Source organism: Palaemon carinicauda, chromosome 18 (assembly GCF_036898095.1).
Source record: "Palaemon carinicauda isolate YSFRI2023 chromosome 18, ASM3689809v2, whole genome shotgun sequence".
Classification (NCBI taxonomy): Eukaryota; Metazoa; Arthropoda; class Malacostraca; order Decapoda; family Palaemonidae; genus Palaemon; species Palaemon carinicauda.
The window spans coordinates 106469530-106489079 of NC_090742.1; the positions used below are offsets into that span (position 1 = coordinate 106469530).

The 19550-nt window shown below is 33.0% G+C and overlaps 1 protein-coding gene across 12 annotated transcripts in view; it reads left to right on the top strand.

The window, feature by feature from the left end:
* Dmtn (transmembrane and coiled-coil domain 2 protein Dmtn) overlaps positions 1-19550 on the top strand; it is a 662916-nt gene that overhangs the window by 615281 nt on the left and 28085 nt on the right. For all 12 annotated transcript variants that reach the window (XM_068392641.1, XM_068392644.1, XM_068392643.1 and 9 more), the window contains 2 exons: positions 6236-6416; positions 9051-9170. In XM_068392641.1, coding sequence (XP_068248742.1) covers positions 6236-6416; positions 9051-9170 — 301 coding nt within the window. The remainder of the gene's footprint in view (positions 1-6235; positions 6417-9050; positions 9171-19550) is intronic.

Here is a 19550-nt window from a genome sequence, read left to right on the forward strand (position 1 = left end):
AGTTAGTTCTTTGTGGATTTTAAATAAACTTTTTTCATATTTCTGAACATCCTTTGCACTAGTACTAGGCATTCAGTTAACTCTAACATCTTGCTTTCTCCATTATAAGGCTCAAGACTACACTGTATTCTAGAATTTTTATTCCAGCTGTGACTAGATTGTGGAAGGATTTTCATAATCTGGCAGCTGAAGAATGTAACTTCAGAAGCTCCAACTTTATGTAAATTCCTTTTGGTTGAATAGGTTAACATAAGTCTCATTTCATCGTGCTTTTCTAGCTAGGGTTGAACTTTGACGATTAATGTTAATATTTATAATCTCCTCTTCGATTTTACAAATTATAAGTATATTGAGAAAGTTATAAAAGATTTTTGACAATCCGCCTATCCTGTGATATAATTACTGTATTTCAATCTGCCGTATTTTGAATATTGCTGGCTCACATCTTAAATTGTAATTTTAAAAACGTGTTTCAATTAAATTTCTTTTTCCTGATCTTAGCATTAATCTTGTACTGTTATTTCAATTCGCTAATTGTTTATGCTTTGTGAGAATCTTCATTATTTTGACCATTCTTTGCATTCAGATCTTTTCAGGGTATAGGCCTACAGTATTATTCTTCATGTAGTATTAGATATTTAGTTAATTCTAGTAGTCTTGCCTTTTCTTCTATGTAATTTAATTTCAGGAATGCTGGGACCAAATTATTGAATGATATCCCTATTCATGTGCAATATTATAACTATTGGAACTTCAGAAGTTTAATTTTAGTGTAAATACCTTCTTGTACAGTCTCGCAAGGGTATCATTATAGTTTAATTGTTTTATGCTTGTTTCATTCTCTGGTATTTTGTCATATACCTACTCTATTTAATTTTTTTCAGTACTTTGCTGCTTTCCTATTAGACTCATGGATCTTGCTGCATTCTTTTCTAATTGGGGTTGCATTTTGGCTAATAATGCATTAATATAATTTCTTTTTAAATTGCTCTGCTTTTGATGGAGGTGGAGTTAAATTATCACACAATACCCTAAAGTCATGGTCCCAATGTTACATAATGCTAAAATATCCGGGAGGTCTTCCCTGATAAAGATTATATATATATATATATATATATATATATATATATACAGTAGTATGATTGTAAGTAGGTCAAGACCAGTTGCTCCTCAACCTCTGGATTTCAGCATTAATAATGTTTCTTCAACTCTGTATGACTCTTAGAATTTTAGGTGTGATTCTTGATAACAAATTTACTATTGAGAAATAGAAGACCTGTGTCTTCTTCAATTGCACAAAAAATTTGCTTATTTAGAAAGTATTTTAAGATTTTCGATGATCAATCTATTCAGAGAAGTGTTTTAATTTTTCATTCTACATTGTTTCGCGTATTATTCTCCTGTCTGGTCTCTTGCTGCTGATTCTTATCTTAATATATTAGACAAAAACTTAGACTATTAATTTTATTATTACCGATCTAGATAGTAATTTCCAGGCACCATCGTTCAATTAGTTCGTTATGCATGTTGACCATCATTCACATTCAGATCTTCCCGGATAGTAACACCCTGTTCGTAATTGAATAAAACTTAAGTACAATAGTGCAGTGTATAACATTTCTGTCATCAAGATATATTAAAAGGAAATGAGTAGTGTACAATAAATGAATACTGTAAGCAAAGAGTTGTGCAACTGTATAGAAATGAAACTCTGGAGTCGTGGGAACATTGCTTAGTTTTCCTAGGGGGTTTCATGCTTAGCACATTAAATGATACAGGAGAGACAACCAGTATCCGGGAGGCTGATTGGGTCATCCTCCAGCTTACCGCAGCATTCAGTATCCCATGTAGTTCAGTTCAGTTTTATGTAAATCCATGTGACATCGCTTTTCATTTTTATGTTGTGTAGAACTATATTGTTTTGCATTTTTTGTGTAAAATTGTCAATTTCTTCTTATCCCAATGATATCCAAACATTCTGAACCTTCTTAGGCTTTGGGCAGTGACCCCAAGCACCAGAGGATATTTTGTATAGCAGAAAAGATGAAACTCCTTGACATCTTGAGGGAGGGAGAAGCTCTGAAGGTGTAGGCCACTATTACAGCATCATTGAATCTACTGTTCACTGTATCAAGAAGGATGAAAAAAATGCAAGGATGACGACAGATGTGACTTTTAATACAAGGGAAAATAGGGTGATAACTTTCCACAAATAAAGCCATCGTAAGGATGTAGTCTGCATTAGCCTTTTGGATCAGTAACTGCAGAAAGAATAAGATTGCAGTAAATGTCAACACTATATGGGAGAAGGCCTGGTAGTTATATAGCAAATTTACAAGGGCCCTCTGAAGCAGGCTTTGTCAAACCAGGGCCCTCTGAAGCAGGCTTTGTCAAACCAGGGCCCTCTGAAGCAGGCTTTGTCAAACCAGGTTGAACATCCTGGAAAACCAGGATGATCAACAAAATAAGTTGTAATCTTTAGTCTTGCCAATTTGTAATTACCAAATTTTGGATGGTCATCGAGGCCATAACCATTTGCATAATTGGCCCTCAAAAGGATGTAAGTTTAACACTCCTAATCTATAGCAACTCCCACCAAAGCAATCAAATTCAATGCCACTTAAGAGTACGTAAACGAGATGCGCAAGATCATCATTAAGGAATAGGGATATTTGTGTTAGCAAGTTTTCAATATGGATGAAACTTGTCTTTTTAGGCACCTTATGCCATTGCAAACTTTCATTATGAGGGAGGAGATCAGAGTCCCAGGATTTAAGGTGTATAAAAATTGCCTCACCTACTGTATATCTACTAGTGTGTGAAAATGCTGCTGAGTTTATGATGAAGCCAGTGCTTATTCTCAAGTCCAAAAACTCAGAGCCCTCAAAAACAAAAATAAGAACCTGATGCTAGTGCATTGGATACACAGGCAGAAGCCATTTATAATAAAATCACTGACATGGGACTGTTTTCACCAGTGCTCAATCCTCTACTTCATCTTGCCGAAAGAAGACTTACCTGGTAATTTTAATGTTCTTCTTTTGATAGACGATGAAGGAGGTCACGTGATTGACATGAAAAATGAGAACCTGGTTATTTTAAAGTTCTTTTTTTAATAGATGCTGATGGAGGCCACGTGATTGACATGTCATATGACGGCATACAAATCAAATTATTACTGCCGAACGTCACATTACAGATTCATCCCATGGATTAAGGTGGCATTCTTGCATATAAGACGCTCTATATGTGAAGCTTCCTGGAACAAGGCTCTGATGATAACTTCTTACTAAATGGGTACTAACATTGATACACCATTGCAACATGTCTCCAAAATACTCAGAAGGCCATAAAGAAGATGAAGAATGAAACTCAATTCCTGCTTGAAGAAATTGTAGCCAGAAGCACTCAACTACTATAAAGGATTCTCTCCTTATAAAATCCACCTCACTATAGTAGATAAGGTAATGAGGCTAGTAAAATTGCTAGAAGGAGATGGCATCACTAATATGACTACCAAGGATGTTGATGGCCTAGATGTATCACACTTAGATCCATCAACGGATAAAGATCTGACAGATGACGGAGTAGGAAAATGAGACGATGAGGAGGAACAAGAGGATTCAGGGGAGGAAATCCAAAGTCGCTTTATCATTAGAATGTCTATCAGTTCTAACAAAAACGGAAAAAGAACTGAACAGAATGGCAGAAGATTAGAACCCCTTGAGGATTCATGCGTTGCAGTTCAGAAATATAGTTCACTGAGTTGTGGAAATTTATAAAAACTACCTTACACAGAAGAATAGGTAGTACCAGCAAATGCTCCTATTGCTCTTCTTACCATGCAGTACATTCACCTCAATGATTGTCAGCTTGTACATTTTTCAGTATTGCACAGCTAATCATCATCAGTCAAGTTTTGGTATCTGTACTTGCGATTGTTCCAAATTTATTTTTTTCTGTAATATGTAAGGATGTGTCTACAGCAGTGGCTGTTCGATTTTTTTTTACTACCGCACCCCCTTTAGTGGTTGGTCCTTCCCTTCATGCCTCCCTTGCATCACCAGCCAAGCGTATAAAATTCCCACCCAAATTTTATTGAATAAAGAAAATGTATAGTTGCTTTTAGTCATTTTATTGAGCAGAAATTCTGTACAAACAATATATGTAAACAACATACTGTATCTACTTTATTGAGTAGGAATTCTGTACAAACAATATAAGTAAACAACATATCTACTGAGGCTATTTTATTAAGTTGATGAAATACTTGACAATGCTTTGTAGGTAACAGATTTTGAATATGTGGTCGAATGCCAGACAGTTCGCATCGTATGTCCCCTTTAATTTGGATAGTGGCCCACACATGGATAAAGGGAATACAGAGTTGGGACCATTGTACATTAACCAAATTTTTTTTTTTAAAAGATAAATGTCTACTTTTCTCCCAGATCGTACCCCCAGGTTGAGAGACACTGGTCTACAATAAAAGTAAATTTGAGTTTAAAAGTGTAGAAAGGATTTATAAGTGTGGGCAGTTTATAAAAACTTGAATATATAGAAATGATAACGAAATATAAACAAACAATATGTAGTACAGTACAGGACTGTATCTACTCGATAGTTTTACACATATTACTGGTGTTTTGGAGCTCAACAACCGGTATTCTGTACAATAGATATTATCATTGTGAAACATAACTGGAGTAAGGCATTTTCAATTCTCAAACAATTGCTAAGTAAGAGAATCCATTACTAAACAGCAAATAGAAAGAAAACTGTAACTACAAAATTACTAGATATATAGTGGGAGTGAATTAAAAAGAACAAATGTTGTAAATGAATTATTTAACAGATGTTGATCTAAAGGCTGTAAAATCAATCGAAATTTCAAAGATTCAGTGTGTTCCCCCAAGTGATGAGTAAGGGAAAGGAGTACGGTACTCTTTCAGAAATGTAATATGTATGGAAGTAGTTAGGTAGAGACAGGAAAGACAAAGAGAAAAATTGTGAAATTGTGTAAATGAATACAGTATTTTGATATGATGAGAACTGAAAATAAGAAAGATGGAGGATTTACAACAAACCTTGCAAATGGAAAACCTGCTTGGGATTTTTTTTTGGTGATAGTTTACTCATCGTTGATAAGGTAGATGATTTGCAGCTAATCTCTATATCCTTGTTGTCTTTTTTTATCCTGTATTAAGATCAGATTAACTCTGTTAACTTAAAGTGATCAAGTGCCTCTGTATATGTAACATAATTATCCATTACTTATAAGCCCTCAAACAATACAGTACATTTGTGTGATTTTGGTTACTTAGATTAGTGTGAAGCACATGTGTTTTCTTTCACAAGCTATTGCCTAACCCTAATCTTTAAAGCGGGGTTTACACGGCCGAGCAGCTCGTCGAGCCCGGTTGTCGAACCTACTTGTAGAACGGCTCGAAGAGCTTTCAGACAGTACATCGAGCCTCAGTGTGCCTCGTGCTAAAACAACGTCAACATGTCTCTCGACCAGGACGATTTGATAGCCATTGCTTTAGCAGTGGCACTAAGAAAGAAAAATAAAAGATCAAAAGAGAGAAATTTTCATATACCAACTTGCTTGTTGCTTTGAAATTAGAGCCTGATGACTGGCGCAATTATTTGCGTATGGATGAAGACACGTACATTGATCTACCGAATCGTGTCAGCCCTTTCATTACTATGAGGAAGGCCATAACTCCACATGAAAGACTGAGTGTCCGCTATTCCTTTGTTTCTGGCTACTTTATTGGAATAGTCTTTTGATTTAACTTTCCATAAAGCTGGATGAGCTCGATATGCATGTATGAAATCAAGTACGACTTCCTTCTCATTCTTACTTTCATTAATGGCAGCAATTATGCATTTCTTTGATGATGTTTCCTCTAGCAGGTTTGAATAACAACTGAGGTTCGATGCTCGACACCCGTTCACACCGCTCGTAAAGGTTTTCTATTTTTTTGTTACATTTGTATTATGATGACTCATACCTTGTATCCCAGTGCATGGGATATCCAGAGGGAAAATTAGTATCCTCAAATGGATGCAAAGTGAACTCTGCATTCAAGAAACAGAAGGTTGTTTATTATTTTATTTATCATCTTGACTTTTAAAGATAGAGGAATTTGATCAAACGTTTTGAAATGTGTGGTTTTGTAAATTAAGTTTTACTTAGTTATTAATGGGATTGACTTTCTTTTTTCCTTAGCCACCACCAAAGTTCATCTGCACAAGGTGCGGGTGGCAGCAGTAGTGGTGGTGGTCACCATGGGAGCAAGATAGGATCTGAAGAGGGATCGGAATGCAACTCTTCAATCACCAGCGAAAGTGTGCCAGGTGGTAGCACTACTTTAGGTCACCTTACATCACCAAGAAATCACCATAACCAGGTGAGTGTATGCCACTCAACTTGAAATTTGATGAGACAGGAAATAACAGAAATTATTGCATTCCTGAAATTTTTTCATTTTGATAATAGCTATTTATTAAAGAGTATCCTAACAATTTTTATATTATTAGCTGTTGAAAACAACTAGGTTTCATTTAACAAAGGTAACAAGGGTATCATTATCCTGGAAAATGCAACTTTACTGTACTGTACTTATATTGGCCATCCCTTTAGGAGTTACTATTTTATGAGCGGTAATTTTTATGACATTTTAGAATGCACACTTTATATTAACCCAAGTACTAGGAAAAATAATCTGTGCGATACAAATTGAAATGCAATATACTAAGTTGTTACAATCATGCCCTGTGAATTAAGTATTATGAACATTTATTTTTATAGCGTGTACTGTTCCCCCACTCAGCTATTCACGAATTAACATTCGCGAAATCACAGATTCGTGAGATTTTCTATAGGGGAATTATCTACTAAATATTCAATAAAATGTTTTATATTTGTGTACTGTAATATTTTTCGTTAATTTCAGTATATATATAACAGATTGTAACATATTTCTCCTTTTCATCATGCTTATTTGCAATTAATTTTATATCAATAAGTACATTTTCTAGTTTAAAATCACAATGAGCATTACTTTATTATAAGTACTGTATGAATGCACACTTCTACTACACATATCAAACACATTAGCAATATATTTTTCTTTAATTTCAGTAAACAAATAACAGATTGTAACATATTTTTACCTTTTAATATCTATTTATTTACAATGAATTTTGTATCAATAAGTATACTTCTAAGTTAAGAAACACAATGAACAAAACTGCGTTGTATGTACGAAAACACAGTGCTACTACGCATTTCAAACTACTTAGCGATTTATTTTTATTTCATTTCAGTAAATAAATAATAAATCGTAACATTTTTCCCTTTTAGTCTAATGATTATATATTTACAATTAATTTTATATCAATAAGTACATATTTAAGTTAGAAATCACAATGAACAGTACTGTGTGGTATGTAGGAATGTACAATGCTACTACATATGCATGTCAAACACATTAGCGATTTATTTTTCCTTCATTTCGGTGAATAGATAACAGATAGTAACATATTTATCCTTTTAGTAATGATTATTTATTTACATTTAATTTTATATCAATAAGTACATTTTCAAGTTAAAAAAACAATGAAAAGTACTTTCTGGTTGTATGAATGCACAATGCTACTATGTATACATATCAGACACATTAACAATTTATTTTTTGTTCATTTCGATAAATGAATAATAGATCTTAACATATTTTTTTCCTTTTAATCTCATTATTATTTATTTACAAGAATTTTATATTATGTACATATTTAAGTTAAAAAATGCAATGAACAAAACACTCTCTCTCTCTCTCTCTCTCTCTCTCTCTCTCTCTCTCTCTCTCTCTCTCTCTCTCTCAACCATAATTCAAAAATATTGTGTGAGAGGTGCTTTAATTACTAACACCCATAATATATATAAGTATACGTACATGTACATATCAACAGTGAGGAATTTTTCTTGTTACAATAAAATACCTTAAAAATACGAGTGTATAAAAAAGGTAAGTTATTTATTGACGTATCACCAAGGAATATTGCTGGTATTTTAATAAAATAGCCTGAAAAATGTGTGCAAAATATAAACAAGTTAGGTTATTTATTGAAAGTTACTGTACAATAAATTAGCCACGGTTGAAAATACGAGTGAGTTCAAGAAAATGGTTTGTTTATGCATGATAGAAAATGTGCTTCTCTACAGTAAGGGTAACATTATTAAGTACATATAGTAGCATGGCACAGTACTGTATTTCGTATTTGTACATCATTGTACTGTACGTACAGTATTGTGTTATGGTAGTTTGTTAATTGGTGCTCATGAGCTCCATTAAGTATATTTTTCTGGAAAGTATCTTAAAACTATTCTTAAAATGTATCTAAAGTGTTTATGTTGACATTTTTTTATGTTATTACACATTTTATATATCAAAATAGGCAGTTATAAGCATTTTAAAATGGCGTTTTAAGTATTCATAAATTTGCCCTATTCTCGGGGTGTTCTGGTTCCTAATCCCCGCGAATCGGGGCCGTAACTGTAAAGTACTTTGTGTGAATTCAGTCGTATGAACATTAATTTTTATAGCATATACAGTACTTTGTGTGAATTTGGTGGCATGAACGTTTATTCTATAGCGTGTACAGTACTTTATGTAAAGTTTCCTTTCAAATAAAATAAAGATTGCTGTTCTTGGAAGCTTTAATACAATAGGTGTATTTTCTTCATGAAATTTAGTTAATGTCTTATGTACTGAATTTGTAAAAAAAGAAAAGTGCTCAAATCAATGCTGTCAAATTTCAGCAACAGCAAATGAAATTGAAGCTTTTGAAAATAATATAAAGGAAATAGTATAGGATTGGCTATACATACCGTGAATATTTTAGTTACAACTTTACTATTGACGTCTTATAAAATCAAATGGTAAAATTTTTAAATGATGGTGCTCAAAGATTAATGTAGTTGTTTTGGTTTTAAAAAAAATTTTAACTTTTACAATTTATTCAATTGTCCTTTTTTTCCTAAGTTGACTGGTGTAGAGTTCTACTCTCTCCCTGGGGGAACAACATTAGAAGACCTTCTTCTTGAACTGAGAGAAAGTAGAGAAGAGTCAGCAAGGCTTAGAGAAGAAATAGAAACAATTAAGGTAAGTTAGCTACCAGACTTTTAAGCAGCATTATACTGTACTGTACTTCTTAGAGAAAACTGAAATGGAAAAAAAAAATACTTATTGGATGATCTTTTTTATATTGACTGTAGTATTATAGTAATTTTAGATATAGTACTTTCTTGTAATAAATACTTGAATTGTTTTCTCCAGCAAAATATTGAAGTACTGTAGACATAAGATAAAAAAACGGATTTAATAATAAGATTTATTTCTATACTGACCTGATGTTCATATCGCTTTCTTCTTGAAGTTTTGCATATATCGATGCTAACCCCAAAAGTAAAAATTTTCCAATTTATTCCTAACAATAGGTTTACGCCTCTAGCCCAGTATTGAGAATATTTAGTGGCTAATGACAATAACCAAAGCTTTTGTCTTTCAGTCTCATAGTTGAAACTAATATTGTAGGTAGTAGGTTGGCTAGCCACCCGTTGAGATACTACTACTAGAGAGTTATGGGGTCCTTTGACTGGCCAGACAGTACTACATTAGATCCTTCTCTCTGGTTACGGTTCACTTTCCTTTTGTTTACACTTACACCGAATAGTCTGGCCTATTTTTTACAGATTCTCCTCTGTCCTCATACACCTGACAACACTGAGATTACCTAAAAATTCTTCTTCACCTAAGGGGTTAACCACTGCACTGTATTTGTTCAGTGGCTACTTTCCTCTTGGTAAGAGACTTCAGCTATGGTAAGCAGCTCTTCTAGGAGGACACTCCAAAATCAAACCATTGTTGTCTAGTCTTAGCTAGTGCCATAGCCTCGTACCATGGTCTTCCACTGTCTTAGATTAGAGTTCTCTTGCTTGAGGGTACACTCGGACACACTATCCTATCTAATTTCTCTTTCTCATGTTTTGTTTAATTTTTATAGTTTATATAGGAAATATTTATTTTAATGTTACTGTTCTTGAATTATTTTTAACCTTGTTTCCTTTCCTCACTGGGCTATTTTTCCTGTTGGGGCCCCTGGGCTTATAGCATCCTGCTTTTCCAACTAGGGTTGTAGCTTAGCAAGTGATAATAATAATAATAATAATATTCTCTTGACATCATCAGTTTGCTGGATAGAGGGTGGGCAGGAATTTATACATCAGATTAGTTTGGAAATAATTTTATCATCAAGATTTTGTCTAATTTCCTACTGCTGACTACCACGCTGATGGAGATAAGAAATTTAAGGCCTTATAATGTTACCTTTATTCATCTTAGTCTAGTACTTTGGTACTACAGTAATCTGTTTCAAACTATTGCATTTGTTTTTAAATAACTTTTTGTTACTTACTTACTTACTTATCAATATACTGTACTTTATTTAACACCTATGCAATCATTAAAAACTAAATAAAACCAGCTTTTAGTGAATACTGGTGTGGTACATCACTGAACGGCTGTTCAAAGTTGGAGTAAATGTTTTTATGTTGACCAGGCTGACATGAATCTTTTTATAGTTTATATATGACATATCTGTTTTTGACGTTGTTAATAGTTTATATAGGACATATCTGTTTTGACGTTGTTACTGTTTTTGGAATGATATATTGTTAATTTAATTTATTCTCATCATTTATTTATTTCCTTATTTCCTTTCCTCACTGGGCTATTTTTCCCTGTTGGAGCCCTTGGGCTTATAGCGCCTTGCTTTTCCATCTAGGGTTGTAGCTTGGATAGTAATAAGGATAATAATAATAATAAAATTCTTTCCAAATAAAGATTTCATAAAATTCAGTGATGTTGCTGTACTTCTGTTATCATGAACCCTAACCTTCAAGTCTCGCATATGACTTGGATGTATTTCCTTATGAGCCTCTGTAACCAATCTTTTAACCTGAAAGGACATTGCATTTTTGGACACATGACTAATTGAAATCTTAATGTCATAAAACAACTTAGGAACATTACCCCTAATGCTGCAGTCTTGTCCAAATACTTAACAGCCTTCACCAGACAAAGAAATTTATTCTCTAACATAACCCTAACATCATTTGAAAGAATTTTAGCAAACGTTTTTCTTAAAATAATTCTTAGCTCTGAATCTAGTCAGATGAGATAAGATCATCTTATATTCTTTAAAACCTACATTATATGAAAGAGTTTTTTGTTCACTTCTTTAATTGAAAGAATTTCCAATGGTTCAAAACTCAAACCTTTTAATTATTGTAATACTACATGTAATTTCCAAAAAAAACTTCTCTGACTACTGAATGTTTTTTAATATTATGACTTTAACAGATTGACAATAATACGTGAAATCAATAATTTGAATCTTGGATGCTTAATTACAGTATTAAGCAAGGATCTAAAACCCTATTTCTTCTTCAGTTGCACAAAAAATTGGATTATTGAAAAAGTCTCTTAAGATTTTCTGTGATCAATCTTGTGAAGAAGTGTTTTAATTCTTTCATTTTACCTTGTTTGGAGTTTTGTTCTCTTGTCTGGTCTTCAGCTGCTAAATTTCATCTTAATTTATTGGATAAGGACTTGCAGCTATTAAATTTCTTATTCGTGATCTAGATCTTAATCTCTGACACCATTGTCCAATTAGTTCTTTATGTGTGTTGCATAAGATTTTTCATAATTCTGATCATCATTTACATTCAGATCTTCCCAGACATTACCATCTTGCACGTAATACCAGATATGCATTTAACTAAAACAATACTACACAGTATTCAAGAAGTTTTGTTCCAGCTATGACCAGATTGTGGAATGATTATCTTAATCAGGCAGTTGAATCGGTGGAACTTCAGAAGTTCAAACTTGCAATGTATGTTTTTATATTGACCAGGCTGACAAGTCTCGCTTCATAGTTTGTATATGGCAGATCTATTTTAACGTTATCACTGATCTTGAAATAATTTATTTTAATTATTCTCTCCTTCTCATATAGTTTATTTATCTCCATACAGTCGGCCCTCATTAGTTCTTGGTTCGCAGTTTCGGTTTTTCGCGGCCAAGGAGAACAAAAGATTGTTTACCCAACATTAGGAATTTAATTTCTAATACTGTAGTTGTCAACAGCATTGGGTTGACCAAGAATAATTCAATACCTATTAAATAAAAACTCTCTTGAAAATAGGAATAAAATTCAAGCTGGGCGATGATTTCAAATAGCCTGCGCTCCTTTACACTGGTAGCCTGCGGGACATTACCTATCTCTACACCCAGCTGGTCCTAGCTGTCTTTGTACAGTGTATATCCATTTACTGTGGTTAAAAATTACAGCTATATTTGGAATAAACCTGATTTTGATTAAACTGGTGTTTCACTTAACTCTATCCAATAATAATGCATGTAATATTCTAATTTTAGTATTGTATTTATAATTAAAAGTATAGCGAATTATAATCTGATGCATTGTCTACATTCAAATCAGCTGATCAACCCTGCATAGTCCATCGTCAACCTATATTCACTTTCACGATATTATCCCACTGATATAACCATTCACTTTCACAAAATTACCTCACTGATATAACCTATCTTGCATATTAGTATAATATCTCTTTCACACTCTTATTGTCTGTCACTTTTTATTATATCCTTAATCCTTTTCCCAATTCCTTCCTAAATCCCTCATGTACATTTATATTGCTCTCCCACACACATCTACTGCGTATCTTTCAACTCTTTTGATTCTCTCTATTTTTTGCAATATCATTCATCTCTTTTTTTTTTAGCATTCATCTGTCATTTTCATCTCATTAATCATTCTAAATCCCTTTCTTATCCATCATTCCACCTATTCCCATTCCTATTTTTCATTCCTTCTTCTCGCATTTCCCAAATTCCTTGATTTCACTAATTTATTTTAATTAGCATAGATTTGGCATAGGGGATGTGCAAGAAGGAACTGTCATCGTCCGCGGTTTGGCTACCGCCTCTCCCTGTCTCATGTCTATCTCTCCCTTTGTTGTATTGTTTCATCCTTCTCTCTCCATGTTCTCCCTGGTGTTTCAGTTAACTGTAATCAATAATAATGCGTGTAATATTCACATTTTAGTATCGTGTTTATAATTAAAAACATAGAGAATTATAATATTGTGCATTGTTTACATTCAAATTGGCTGATCAACCCTCTGTAGTCCGTTGCCAACCTCAATTTTTGGATCAAATAATTCCCTTATTATTAAGGCATGCTACCGAAGGATATTTCATATTTACTAAAAGAAACAATTATTACTTGATCTATCATTTTTCTATTAGCATATTGATTTAAATAGTTTTAATGGAAATGCTTCTCTCATATTTTATTTACTTGTATAATGTGAGTTAAATCACATAACATTAACCGGAGTTTCATTCATGTTGCCGATGCACAGTATTTTATAGTTTTTAGCTCTGTTTTGCTTGATTATAAAGCCTCAATAGAGACTTTGCAAAGAAACAAAGATTTCATTTATCACACACACTCACACACACACACACACTAAGAGTGTGTGTGTGTAATCGAATGCACTATTTTTGTTTGTTTATTTAAAAGAAACAATTATTATTGAGATATTTAAGGTTTTAGTTTATAAAATAAGCTGTGCAGTGGAACCTCTACATACGATTGCCTTTACATATGATTGTTCCAACATCCTATGTAAAATTTGATCGAATTTTCGACTCGACACCCGACGTCATGCTCCAACATCTGACGTAGACCATACGCGTAGAATTTTCTCGAAGCGTCATTCGTAGTTTCTTGTTTACGCTGGTAGACGGCAGCACGTCGGAGGGACGCCAGTGAGCATCAGGTCGGTCAGTTTTCTGTTCTCGTGCACATCGTGTGGTTGTACCCTGTTCGGTCCGTTATTAACAGTGCTTATTATCTTCCTTTTTTCAGGTTTCATTTTTTATTTTTCGTATAATCATGGGTCCTAAGAAGCTTAGTTTCAGTACAGGTATTAGTAGTGGTGAGAAAAGGAAGAAAGCAATGCTTTCATTAGAATTGAAGCAAGAAATTGTAGAAAAACATGAGCGCGGTGTGCATGTGAGTGATCTGGCTAAACAATATGGCCGCAATATGTCTACGATCTCGACGATCATCAAGCAGAAGGCAGCCATTAAAGCAGTCAAACTATCGAAGGGGATGTCTGCTTAACCCATTTCAGAAAAATTCTGAAAAGCCGTACCAAGCAACTTTCTCTCGGTAGTTTCTTTAAAAAATCTACGAAGCGGTCTAGTGATCGTAATGAAGAGAAAGAAAGTGAAGCAAAGAAAGCTAAGATTGTAGTGAATGAAAGTAAGCTAAGATTGTAGTGAATGAAAGTAATGAAAATTAAAAAGAAAATGTGAAAATAAGTATAAAATATAAAAGTTGAATAAAAATAAATAAGCTAAGTTAGGTTAAAGTTCACGTAGTGTAAGTTAGAGTAAATTACAGTACGTTATTGCAGTCACCATCTCTACCTCCTCGCCGACCGTCCGTCTCCTCCTGTGTAGCAAAGCCTACACCTTCGTTGGCCTGTCTCTAAGGTAAGGTGACAATAAAAACCCCTTTTTATTTATTATTTCTTTATAATTATTCTTTTTTACATCTCTATAATATAGTGCAATTGTATTATTGTTATGTGTAATTATGTGTAGTAATTTATTAAGGAGTTATCATAGGTTTTTGTGTATTCTTATGGGAATATTCGCTCCAACATACGATCGTTTTAACATATGATCTAGGTCCCGGAACGAATTAAGATCGTGTGTAGAGGTTTCAGTGTATTTCTGTTTAAGAAAGTATATACAGTAACATACTGTGCAAGAGACAGTACATAAAAAGTTGCGTCATGCTTCAAAAAAATGCATGTTGGCGTAGGCTATGAGTCGTCTGAACGAAAACATCAAACACTTACAATAAGTACAGTTAAGCTGTACTGTATTAATATAACTGTACATATATTACGGTAATATACATTAAAGTATCAGTGAGTATTAGGTTACTGTACAGTACAGTATTACTGGAGAGAAATATGTAAACAGTTGAAAAGTAATCGAATGCACTGTTTTTGTTTGTTTGTTGAAAAGAAACAATTGTTATTGAGATATTTAGGGTTTTAGTTTATAAAATAAGCTCTATTTCTGTTCAGAAAGTATATATATACAGTAACATACTGCGCAAGTGACAACACATAAGAAGTTGCGTCATGCTTCAATTAAATGCATAGCAGCGCAGGCTATGAGTAGTCTGAACAAACACATCAGTTAAGCTCTACCTGGACTGTAGTAATATTACTGTACATATATTACAGTAATATACGGTACACTACAGTATGTGAGTATTAGGTTTCAGTACAGTATTACTAGATAAGAATAACTTTTGCTCTAAAGAACAGTAAGGGATTGATGATGACTCTGTAAAACTACCTTAGCACAATACTGTACTGTAACCTTACTGTGCCCAGTACATAGTGTACCTGTGTGCAAATGTACTGTACACTGTACATATGATTAAAAACAATATTAGGCAGTATTTACTGTGTTAATCATCAGCTCAGGCACCCGCTCGTAGCAAGTGGCATTGACTTTTTTGATTAGGAGTTAGCCCACCCTAATTCAGCATTTATTCATGAAAATTCCCTTTTTGCACCTGTGTCTGTAACCTAACTATCGCGAAGAAAGAAGCCTGACTATATTTCCTTTCCTAGCTGGGCTCTTTCTCTCTGTTGGAGCCCTATGGCTTGTGGCATCCTGCTTTTCCAACAAAGAGTGTAACTTAGCTAGTACAATAATGATAATACAGTAATGATAATGCATATTTCCCAACTGTATTCACTAGGGAAGAATCAATGACCCTTCCGGAACCAGCTATCAAATATGAAGGACCACATCCATTAAATAGAATCACCTCTACAATGGATGATGTCAAGAAGAGAATAAAAGGAATCAGTAAGTCTAAGGCACCAGGTCCAGATGATATTCATCCAAGAGAGATTATAGAACTAAAAGAAGAGATAACCCCCTACTTTTACAAAATGTTCCAAAAGACAGCCAACGAAAGAAAGGCACCACAAGGATGGAAACTAAGCAATGTTCCCCCAATCTACACGAAGGGACCTAAATAAGAACCTGGCAACTACAGACCTTTGTGTCTAACTTCAGTGCCTTGCAAAATTTTCGAAACAATTTATAGGAGATTCAATAGTAGAACATATAGAGAAAAACAATCTTCTGATAGACAGCCTATACCTTATAATTATAAATTATAGAATGCTTCTTGTGTCAAAGGAAACATGGGCATATTTTAATTACATTTCTGTATAACGTAAATGAGTACTTTTATATCTTTCGACAGCTTTTTTTTTTTTTACTCAAAATCACAGTTCTTTACTATACATTATACATTATATAGTAGAATAATGCTTGTGTCAAAGGAAGCAACTGGATATTTTCATTACATTTATATATAATGTAAAGTCCATTATTACTGACGAGTAGTATTATATCTTTCGAAGGCTATTTATTACGGAATAACATTGTCACTTCAGTGAATATAAAGTTTTTTTTTACATTAAATCACTGTACTTTACCATTATTTAGAGAAAACTATATTAAACAAATTTCAAAAAAAAATGTTCTGTAATCACTTCACAATGAATGAAAACAATATTTTGTTTGTTTCAAGTGAAAAACAATAGAAAATAAAACAAATTTTTGACAAATTTATTTTGTAAAACAAATAAACATGGAAATGTAGGTTATTATGGAGTAAGCGATATGTATATTCAATGGTGACAAATAGCAACTGAGGGCGAATCAGCTGCCTCATAGTGAAGGGATTAATCTTAGAATTACTACTAAGAAAACACATATTGAGAATGTACAAAACTAATATTATAAGACAAAGTTATTTGTAGATGGTTGAATTATTATTGAAAATATGGATATAAGATGCAGAATATTGTATGTTGTTGATAAGGGAAGGAAACTATTTATGATTACAAAAAAAGGAGAAATGATATATTTTATCAGTTGGAATCGCAACCATTTGGATGCTAAATATGAGTGAAGCAGGTAGAAAGGTCCACATTTTAGTGAATCTGAGGAAAAGTTTATATAAAATTGTTTAAAAGTTTATCTGAAATGGATTTAAAAGTGGAAAGATAGTAAAGCTTCAAATACTTACCCACCCACCGCCCACTTTTTGTTTTCAAAAGTAAGTGTAAATTCTAGAATTAATATATCAGTTAGGAAAAGACAGTAATGACCACCTCGGCCCCAGCACTAGGCTTTATAGTGTAAACTCTATACAGTATTCGGATAGTCAGTCACCTTCAGAATTTTCAAGTAATTATATGGAAATAGAATCTGCAGTGGATGCCTTCAAAGATGCAACATCTGTAAGGACTCCCTGGGCAAAAATTTAGGGAACACCATTGACTTGAGAGAAAAGTCAACTTTAGAATACAGTACAGCAGAACCTCATAATAATGGACTAACAGTGGGGGAAGGGCTGTCTGTTATTACCTGTTGTATGCTATATAAAAATATGTTTCCAGAGGCATAAAATCAAGCAAAATCATACCAATTTCTATAGGCTACAAACTTATTATATATGCCCAACATCTGTGGTAACATCAAAACTAGCAGCTGTGATACATCAAGTGTGTATAGAAATAAGAAGCCTTATTGTTAAAACTGGTCTTTCACTCATGGATGACATAATTAAGGAATTTGAATTTTAGATAGCTGTCGACTTACAACATGTTGTTGTGTATTACAGCCAAGTCTTCTTGTTGGCACGGGCCTTTCCCTTGGTCAGCCCGTAGACTTACAACAGCTTGACTTTACAACCAATTTTTGTTACAGTGATGACGTCGTAAGTCTGTAGGAAATAGTATGCTAATAGGACAAATATTTCATTAGAAATATTCCATTTTCTTTTATAAAAATGAACTATATTTCTCTTGGTAATGTAGCATTTTCTTTTATTGATAATATACAGAATCCTTTTTAGATAAGAAATACATCAAAAAAAGTTTTAATTTCTGTCGAGTTCATATCATATGTCTGGTGGCATCATATTTCTAGTGGAAAGTGAGCAGGCAAATTGAGTGATTCCCTTTATCGAAAAATCAGGTAACTATATCAAGTATTGGAGGGGTCTGTATCGATTGTTATGAGTACTACTTAGCATAAATTTGCCTTGATTTTATAATAATTGAAAACCCATCTCTTTAGAGTGATAGATTTTGGTTATGTAAAGGTGTTATTCTACATTTTATTTTACTTTCTGTATCCTTAGAAATTCAAAAGAAATAAAATAGAAATTCAAAATGAATTAAATAAAAATCAATTCTATGTGACTTTTTTCTATATATGAAATGCAAAATGGAAGCTATTATTTTGTTTAAGCTTCATCACCAGTCAAAACGAACGAATGCATTTACATATCCAACTGATTGTTAATGATATTAATAGCTTTTATTAAACTGTAAGAAAAGTGTGTTCAAATAAGTTTTGAAATTATATAAGAAATACAGTATAGCACTTTGTATTTTATGTGCACATATCCTCAATAGCGGTAACTTAAATCAGCTGATGATGATTACATTTTCTCAGCTTGGTTTGCATAGTCAAATTTTTATTTCATTGATGTGGAATTATTCTTCAAATATAATATTTGTAATAGAGATATACCCATAATATATACCGTTATGTAACAAGGTTCTATTACTTTTACCCTTTTTCCATGTTTAAAATAATTTTGGAAATTACATTTATACAGTACTGTATATAATTTCCTAACTTATTCAAGACATATAGAATAATTCATATCACAGAAATACCAATATGTTACAGACTACCAAAGTTTTCATACAGTTTATTAAAAGCTATTATTAGTTATCAATTGGATGTGTAAATGTGGTCGCTTTGTTTGGCGATGAAACATAAATAAAACTATGTTTTCCCTTTTCGTCATTGTGTGTAGAAAAAAATTTGATATAGAAACAGTGTTATTTTGTTTATTTTGAATTTCTAAGGATACAGTAAGTAAAAATATATTTGCAATAAAATAATCTTTACATATATTGAGAATAATGGGTCATTTATATGTGCACACAACCTTCAGAGCAGAAGCTTGAAATTAGCTGCCGGTGTTTACATTTTTTAAGATGGGCTCACATAGAAAAAAGATGATTTCTTTTATATAGATTTATTTCACAAATAAGCTATCTATTATGAAGTTATGCTAATAATAGAAAAGGTAAAAATTATTTTAGTACCTTCTACTGACGGTGACCTTTATGACATCAAGCAAACACTACTCTCATCATCTAGATATAGTCGATTATATCTGAAATCCATTATTACGGCATCCGTTATTGCAAGGTTGTACTGTACATTATATGAATAGAGAATAGTCATGGTGTA